Source organism: Triticum aestivum, chromosome 7D (assembly GCF_018294505.1).
Source record: "Triticum aestivum cultivar Chinese Spring chromosome 7D, IWGSC CS RefSeq v2.1, whole genome shotgun sequence".
Classification (NCBI taxonomy): domain Eukaryota; kingdom Viridiplantae; phylum Streptophyta; class Magnoliopsida; order Poales; family Poaceae; genus Triticum; species Triticum aestivum.
Genome location: NC_057814.1, coordinates 521,130,218 through 521,139,383, shown reverse-complemented (window position 1 = coordinate 521,139,383; position 9,166 = coordinate 521,130,218). Strand labels below are relative to the sequence as shown.

Here is a 9,166-nt window from a genome sequence, read left to right as displayed (position 1 = left end):
CGAGATGCCGATACACACGTAGATCTCCAAAAAGATGTGATGGAGGAGTGATCGGCATGGCATGGGTGACAACAAGCCTAGCTTGCATCTCTATGTTTGTTTCATTTGTGTGCTAAACTTTGTTATTGAGCTTCATGAACAATGTATGTTGTGGATTTGATGAACTACTATGCAACAATTTGTAGTTTGTTTGAAATCCATTTCAGATGCATTTGGTGTTATTTGTGTGCAATATGTATATGCAAATTGGGGTTCAGCTACAGCCCGGCTGCCGTGCGGTTGCCCTATTTTAGGGGCTGCCGTCGGAGACGGTCACTTCTCGTGCAAAAAAAAGCACCTTCTCGTGTCTAATTTTTTTTTCTCCGCCAACTTTTCGTGCCCTAAAATAGGACAGTTGTTGAAGATGCTCTCAGCAACATTGTTGTACTGTACTGACAGCAAACTAACTTGCTAACTAACCAGAGTTGATAAATTATAAACAACAGACTGTTGCGATATCAAGATCGTTTGTCGATGGACACTTCATACTTTTGTTTGGCCCTGCTCTTCCACCCCTTGTGCGGGAGATCTACAAATTAGAATACACATATAATGTTTATATTTAAAATATAAGATAAAACAAAGGGGCAAATCCAACTATTATCGGCAATGACTCTCTACAAACTAGATTGTCAATGTTGAGCGGCCAACATGTTTAGCACGCAATTAATATCATAACTAGAATGAACATTGGCAATAAACTCAACATGCAATTAGTATCTTACCAAATACCAACACGCATTGCTCATATATAGTTCTTTTAAAAAAAAATTGGTCATATACAGTCACTAGTGCGTTATTAGTAAAAAAAAGAAGTCGAAGATAGTGTTCTGTTTGCTGGCCATGTGATGCCTTTGGAGTTGATAAATCTTCAACAACCCAACACCATTGGTGTTTCACTCTCTCACGAGCAGTGCTATACGGACGATAGCTTTCATTCCAATTTTTGTACGACGGATCAAATCATCCACTAGATCGCATCATTTTGCAAATCAGCTCCCTTCAAGCAGGCACCGTACAAAATTCGTACGCGCACTGTCGTATGCAGAGTAGTTTCACTCACACAACCAAGTACAGCTGCGCAGGTCTGAAAATACTCCCCGCAAAGTTAATTTTGCAATCACTGTAATGAGCGTGGTTATACATACAGAAGCAGATCAAAGAAGTTAAACAGATGAAAGTAAGCAAGAGCAAGTTGCAGAAACGGCGACATCACTTAAACCCTAAGACTTGTTTCATACAGAAGCTAACAGAGCCCAAGCTAATGTTGCATAGAGAAGATTTAATTGTGCAATCACTGTAATGAGCATGGTTATACATACAGAAGCAGACCAAAGAAGTTAAACAGATCAAAGTAAGCAAGAGAGAGTTACAAAAACGGCGACATCTCTTAAACCCTAAGTCTTGTTTCATACAGAAGCTAACAGAGCCCAAGCTAATGTGGCATAGAGAAGATTTGTGTCAGTGGAGGACAAAAGAACCTCTGCTTACGAGTGGCCGCATAGCATCTCAGGAAGCACATAGGCGATTCCAGTATGCGAAGGCATGTCTGAAGAACAGGAATTTCGCAAGAATTCGTTCCCCACAGGCCACAGGAACACAAAAAGTTCCAAATGTTTCAAACGTCTACAAGATACAATAACACATACAACAAAATGCACACCAATTTTCCCCAGGATGACGCAACTCAAGTCACACAGTGAAATTATTATCGCATTGCAGAGCAGCTGATAGTGATCCAGAGATAGCAGCTGAATTTACCTGATGGAATACTCACCGTGGACCCCAGTGACCTTCAGAACTCTCTGGGAACAAAATACTACATATCTATCTAATGCAACCACAGAAACAGCAATGCTGATATCTTCTGTGGAGAGACGCGTCTGTTGTTAACCGCCACTACTCATTTTCTTCGACGACGGCGATGACTATTACGCCGATCAGAATCTGAATACTCAGAAGCACTTAGATCAGAGCAGCGCGATTTTCCCTTCGGTTTCCTTGAATGCCTATCACTTTCATGTGTACTCAAATCAGTATAGTGTCGCTTCTCATTTGATCTCCGTGAAGGCCGATCAGAATCTGAATACTCAGAAGCACTTGGATCAGAGTAGCGTGATTTTTCTCTTGGTTTCCTTGAATGTCTATCGCTTTCACGTGCGCTTGAATCAGTATAGTGCCACTTCTCATCCGATTTCCGTGAAGACCTATTGCTCACGGGAAAATCTGGCATTTTGTGATGTCTCTTTTCCCTTGATCTCCTTGAATGCCGCTTGCTTTCGGAAGAACTCGAGTCACTGTGGGATTGCTTGTCCTGCCATCGTGTTGGATGCTGCTGCTTGCTCTCAGAAGAACTTGAGTCACTGTAGTGTTGCTTCTCTCTCGATCGCTTCGAAGGCCTCTTGCTTATCGTATATCCTTTATCTCTGGAGGAGGAAACTGGGGCAATTTCCATCCCCTCTTTCTTCTTTTTCTTCCTGTGCTCCCTCTTTGGATGCCTTCTTGTGTCAACTTCAACTTCTGATTCAGAAGAGGACTCTAGCAGGTGTTTCTTCCTGTGCCTGTGCTTTGACTTCTTCTTGGCTTTTCCTTTCCCAGCTTCCGCCTCAGAATCAGAATACGAGGATGGGTCAGAACAATATTTTTTCTTTCTCTTGCTTCCTGACACCCTGTTGTTCTTCTCAGGTTCCGAATCTGACGATGAATGATGACTGCTATGATGTCTTCCAGATTCTACATGAGCAGCAGGCTCAGACTGCCTGCGCCTGTTTTTACTCTTGGAGCGTTTCTTTGATTTACTCGTGGAGAAGTTGGTAAGGAGAGCCGGAATGTCAATATCGCCGAGAAATCCTAAAATATAAAATGTAATGCAAGACAACATACTTGTGTAAATTTAGCTAACAGTAAAAAATTCTTGATATGAGAGTGACAATGTAGTTTTATCCATGCTTCAGAAGTTATACCTCCATATTCATCAAATATCTCTTCTGCTACAATCTGCTGATTAGGATCATCAGGGTTATATCCACCTCGAGGAGGGCTCATGCCAGGCTTTTGCTTAAGCTCCCACTTCAAAGGCTGACAGAGAATTCCTCACATTAAAACTGAATTTTTAAACAAAGTACAACGAAAGAAGAAAGATGTGTAAGCCTTTTGTCGTTTATTCGAAGGACGTATATGTGCATTCAGATCACAATCTGGCGATAGTTATATATTACCAAAGGATAACAAACCTAGGCTAGCACATAAATTACAAGAAGGCTACAGCAAAACATGAATTTTCAGTAGACTATTACAACAACAACAACAACAACTAAGCCTTTAGTCCGAAACAAGTTGGGGTAGGCTAGAGGTGAAACCCATAAGATCTCGCGACCAACTCATGGCTCTGGCAAATGGATAGCAAGCTTCCACGCCCCCCTGTCCATAGCTATTCAGTAGACTATTACCAGAGACAAAATCCTATGCAGTTATGGACCCAGGGGAAAGGTCGGATCAGGTATAAAACCAGTAGATATAGCTCACTATTTGCAAGTCACTGTCATAGAGTCGTTATTTTGATGTAAACTGCAAATGAAGTACACTTCCAATAGAAAATCTAACCTCACTTGAATCAGTCTGTGCCTTTATTGCTGTAAGTGGATCGTCCCTTTTCAATCGGCTCTCCTCATTCGGCATGATAATATCCTTCATGGGACATTCCCGGTCACCACTCTGATGGCCGAAGTTTCCACATCTTAAACATCTAACATTACGAACTTCGACTCCAAATGGTTTAGGTCTAGCAGGAGCACCTGTGTCCAATCTGCGAATAAGGGCAAAACATGTATCAAATCTTTATAGGTGACCTGGCAGTAACCTTAGGAGAGCATACAAAAATGAAGCGAAACAGAGGACACGTACAGGAATGACAAAGGGGAAAAAACTAATATAAAATAAATCTCTTGTCTATTGGCAGTTTATGAGAGTAGGAATGGAATGAATTCAGCGTTTCATGTCACCTTGTTGATCGTATTCAAAATATCATCATAAAACAGAGAGACAATTACCTTGGAGCATTTTTCAGAACTTCAAATTCTTGCTCTGTTGGCAATGAACGGCCAAACACATCTTTCGGCCTACTCTTTTTCTTCTCTGGGCCATCATCAGGCCTGCAGCAAACATAAAATACAATGAACTAAGAATAACAGCACACCTACTAGATCAGAGCAGTAACATAAGTAAGTTCCAAATATGTCTTGGAACAAAGGCATCTGTGTCAGAACAAGATTTTTAAATACTACTCCCTCCGTCCCATAATATAAGAGCGTTTTTGACACTACACTAGTGTCAAAAACGCTCTTATATTATGGGACGGAGGGAGTATATTTTAACTAGAAATAAGATTAGTGACATTACATTGAAGAGGTATTTGCAGCTACAGCATCTTCGGCGGCATCGCCTTGATCCAGCTTCTTCTTCTCATCTTGAATTTCAGCAGCCTTTGCACTCTCTGGATTGTATCCAGGTGGGCGGACGTACATGAAACTCACAGCTTTCATTATCTCCATCTGAAGTTGTAAAGCAAATTGAAGATTGATGAGACCGGTTTTCCATGGGTGATAACCGTTGAATGTGACGTTGAAATATTGGCTGTTTATTACAGAGTATAAACACCTAAAGATTCCATGCAACGCTTGGAAGCAACCAGAGTTGGCAGCTACCAAAGTACTGGTTAGATTGAGTGTCCTTAGTCTAAGTGCAGAGAATCGTGACAAACAAGTGTATTTCCTCATCTTGTTTAACTTATAGTTTGTATACTAGGCAATATATTTAACAACCCAACTTCAGACAGGACAAGAGCAGGGTTGCACAGTCGCTAGTTTACTATCTGGCATGGTGCAATGAATCTGCAGGAAGCAGCTGATATTGGCCCATGGGTGGTGAGAAGAATTCGATTATTCACGCTGTTGTGAAAAGCTAGCTGGAATCTTTACAATTTCAAGTATACATCGCTAATATGTTTAGCCGTAAAATTGGGGAGTTCTCGGCCGAGTATCATGACTATCAAATAACAGAAAATGATGATACTCTGTGGCCTAATGCAGATGAAATTAAGAAAAGGACTGGCTAATTACAAAGGTTCGTCTTTTAGTTAATGTGAAGCGGATATCAAAATTAATGTTAGGCAAAAATCCTCGTTCCTTCAGTAGCACTACAACTTCAGTCATTCATGGGAATTGGGATAATGGCAAAATAAAGCAACGCCATAGAGAAAGCTTGTGGGGGATGATCCGCCATTGTTAGTGGAACAAAATGTGTACGAACAATAGTTTGTCAATATTCCCTTTGCAGTAAAGCCCTAGCTTAGGGTATTAACCGATAACAAATACCAGCATCACGGCACAATTAACCACAGGAAAGCCTAAAACGAGATGACCAAAACAATGTAACTGTTCATTCCCTCTACCCTACGGTGATCACAATAGTTCAAGCTAATCCATGACCAGTTCACGCACGTCGCGTGGATAAAATTGTGGCGAGAATTGTGACGAACAAGTGTATCTCCTCATTTCTTGTTCAACCTATAGTTTAAATACTTGGCAATATATTTGACAACCCAACTTTAGATAGGACAACAGTAGGGCTGCACAGTCACTCGTTTACTCTTTGGCATGGTGAAATGAATCTGAAGGACATAGTTGATATTGGCCCATGGATGACAAGAAAAGTCGATGATTCATGCTGTTTTGAACATCGCTAATATGTTTCGCCATAAAATCAGGGAGCTCTCGGCGGAGAATAATGGCTATCAAAATAACAGAAAATGAGGAGACTGCAGCCTACTGCCGATGAAGTTAAGGCAGGGGCTGGCCAATACGAAGGTTCATCATTGTGACGAATGTGAAGCGGATATCAAAATTAATGTTAGGAAAAAGCCATCCTTCCTTCAGTAACACTGCAACTTCAGCCACTCGTGGGGGAATCGGGACAATGACAAAAATAAAGCAGTGTCTTTTGGAAAGCTTGCAGGGGATGGTGCACCGTGTTAGCGGAACAAAATGCGTGCCAGCAATAGTTTGTCACTATTTTCAATAGCGTCTCACTTTTTGGACCAGTAAAGCTCTAGTTTAGGCTATTTATCCGACAAAATACTAGCACCACGGCATGATTAACCACGTGAAATCCTGAAGCCAGATGACCAAAACAATGTAATAATTCATTCCATCCACCCTATGGCGATCACAACAGTTCAAGCCATAGTGCCCATGAGCTGATAATAAAAGTCTATCTAAAAGATAAAAGAGGAGGACGGCGTATGTATGTATGTTGGTGTGTGTGTGTACCTTCTCCTTGTCCTTCTTGGAGAAGAGCGCGGTCTGGCGGAAGAACTCCTGCTCCTGCGCGAACTCGCGCTGCACCTCCTCGTCGCGGCGCGCGCGGTTGGTGTGGATCTGCTCGGCGATCCACTTGCGGCGCTGGTTCGGGTACGACAGCGGGTGCCATGGCTTCTGGTTCAGGAACGAGTGGCTCCACGCCGTCCCCGACTTCTCCTTCAGCTCCACCTCCCCCGCCGGGATCTTCCGCCCAAGCCCCCCGCCGCCGCCGCTCCCCTCCACCCCCTCCTCCATCGCCGCCCCCTCCCCACAATCCGCTTCCCACCTCTCTCTTCCCTAGCAGCAATTCCCCGTCTCCCAGCCGCCGAAACGGTGGGTTTCCTGGGCTTCTTTTGCCGCCCGTCTGTCCAGCCCGGCCCACAAAACCGCCTCCTTTTTGTTCGAGAGTCCAAACCTAGATCCGCTCCAAATATAAATGCTGTACCGCACCGACCAGCGCCGCCGCTCCCGAGACAGACGCGAGAATGGCGATCCCTTCCCCCGCACGACTCCACCTGCCCCCGTCCTGCCCCCGGCCGGCGGCTTTCACCAACCTCCAATCCGTTGACAGGTCTACGCCGGCATGCCGGTGGCGGGGGCGCCTTCTCCCCGTGGCCGCTGCTCCGCTCCGCCTCCGCGCCGTGCGTGCCACGGCCGCTGCGCGGCAGCCGTTCGACAACGGGTCCGGCGTCATTGAAGCAGAGGGGGAGGAGGAGGACGACGACGAGCATCCGCGCCTGAAGATCGCCATCGTGGGGTTCGGCAACTTCGGGCAGTTCCTGGCGCGGACGCTGGTGCGGCAGGGGCACACGGTGCTGGCGCACTCCCGCTCCGACCACTCGGCCGCCGCGGCGGACCTCGGCGCGTCCTTCTACGCCGACCCGCACGACCTCTGCGAGTGCCAACCCGACGTGGTCCTCCTGGCCACCTCCATCCTCTCCACGGAGGCGGTGCTCCGCTCGCTCCCCGTCCACCGCTTCCGCCGCAGCACGCTCTTCGCCGACGTGCTCTCCGTCAAGGAGTTCCCCAGGAAGCAGCTCCTCAGCCGCCTCCCCGAGGACTTCGACATCGTCTGCACGCACCCCATGTTCGGCCCGGAGTCGGCGCGCGACGGCTGGGCCGGCCTCCCGTTCGTGTTCGACAGGGTCCGCGTCGGCGACTGCCCGGCCCGCCGCGCGCGCGCCGAGGCGTTCCTGGGCGCGTTCGCGCGCGAGGGGTGCCGCATGGTGGAGATGCCCTGCGCGGAGCACGACGCGCACGCCGCCGAGACGCAGCTGGTGGCGCACACCGTGGGGCGGATGCTGGCCACGCTCGGGCTCCGCCCCACGCCCATCGACACCAAGGGCTACGAGACGCTGCTCCGGCTCGTGGACAACACCTGCAGCGACAGCTTCGACCTGTACAACGGCCTCTTCATGTACAACAAGAACTCGACGGAGCTGCTCCACCGGCTGGAGGCGGCCCTGGACACCGTCAAGCGGAGGCTCTTCCACAACCTGCACGACGTGCTCCGGAAGCAGCTCTTCGAGGGCTCGCCGCCGCTCAACAGGGACGGCCCGCCGGGCCCGGACTCCTCGTCCACCGCCGAGTCGTTGTCTAATGACCGGCCGTGATCTGGACGCCGACGACTCGTCGTCGTCGTAGGGATAATAATGAAACGCGCTTTATGTCGCTGACATCGATCTGCCGTGGACTCGTGGTCCCTTCCTTCCAAAGACATCACGAATTCAGGACGAATCGTGTCGAGCAGCCGAGTAGGGGCATGAGTAGGTACTAGTGGGTGAACTTGTGCTAGAAGGGCAATGAACTTTTAAACGTTTGTGTGATACTTTTATATTGTCAGCATTGTGTAGATGAGCTTATATCCTCTCTCTTTTGAGAACCGCCATCAAGGCCTTTTTATTCATTTTGGCGGAACACTTCTGATTGCAAAATGTCAATCAGAAAAAGGTCCTGATAACGCCCACACGTGTGGCATATTAGACATTCGCCAACACACTGTGTGTGACATGAGCAGGAGGCAGCCCACACGAAACATTAGAATTGCCCACACGGGTGGGCGCAGCTACTTTGTGTCACACGTCTAACAAGTACCACTCATCCTCATCCAGCGCGTGTGGCATGAAGCAAAAATGCTAAATGCTCGCACATCCTGGCGCAACTACGTTAGGTACCCGCGGGATGACGATTTAGTTGCCATCTAAGATGGTAGATGTAGTTATTCGGGATGGCAAATGTAGCTGTAAAAGCATGGCAACTCTCTCCGTTTTGGTTAACTATAGTTGCCATGTCTAATTTATGGTAGTTGCCGCGTGTAATCAAACCATAATTGTCGTGTGTGATTAAGTATTTGTCGTATATGGTCAAACAATAGTTGTCATGTGTGTTTACCTAGTTGTCACGTGTAGTTCAACCATAGTTGTCATGTATGGTTAATCACAGTTGTCATGCGTGTTTATCTGGTTGGGTTGTCACGTACGCGCAACTGCAGTTGCCGTCTAGCAACGAATCATAGTTGCCATGTGTGTTTACCTAATTGCCACGTACGCGCAACTGCAGTTGCCATCTAACAACGTATGAGTGTCGTATGGGCGAAAAGCAGTTTGCCCACACGCGCGTGGACTAGTGGTTGTGTGGGCAGAAACTAGTTCACCCACACAGCGCAGCTGGCAAACCGTGTGCTACGGAGCGTGTGCGTGAACTCTTCAATGCCCACACACACGATGATGCCCATGCCACACGTGTGGACGTTATCATTTGGGTCAGAAAAC

The 9,166-nt window shown here is 47.0% G+C and overlaps 2 protein-coding genes across 2 annotated transcripts; one reads left to right on the top strand and one right to left on the bottom strand.

Moving 5' to 3' along the window:
* Nucleotides 1-1,504: 1,504 nt before the first annotated feature.
* LOC123163665 (uncharacterized zinc finger CCHC domain-containing protein At4g19190) lies at nucleotides 1,505-6,714 on the bottom strand. Its single transcript, XM_044581025.1, has 6 exons — nucleotides 6,366-6,714; nucleotides 4,438-4,589; nucleotides 4,089-4,190; nucleotides 3,643-3,844; nucleotides 3,003-3,117; nucleotides 1,505-2,889 (listed from the first exon to the last, which is right to left on the bottom strand). Exons 1-6 carry the CDS (start codon nucleotides 6,648-6,650, stop codon nucleotides 1,943-1,945), a joined length of 1,803 nt encoding a protein of 600 aa, XP_044436960.1. The 5' UTR covers nucleotides 6,651-6,714; the 3' UTR covers nucleotides 1,505-1,942.
* LOC123163666 (arogenate dehydrogenase 2, chloroplastic) lies at nucleotides 6,683-8,257 on the top strand. Its single transcript, XM_044581026.1, has one exon. It carries the CDS (start codon nucleotides 6,881-6,883, stop codon nucleotides 8,006-8,008), a length of 1,128 nt encoding a protein of 375 aa, XP_044436961.1. The 5' UTR covers nucleotides 6,683-6,880; the 3' UTR covers nucleotides 8,009-8,257.
* Nucleotides 8,258-9,166: the final 909 nt, after the last annotated feature.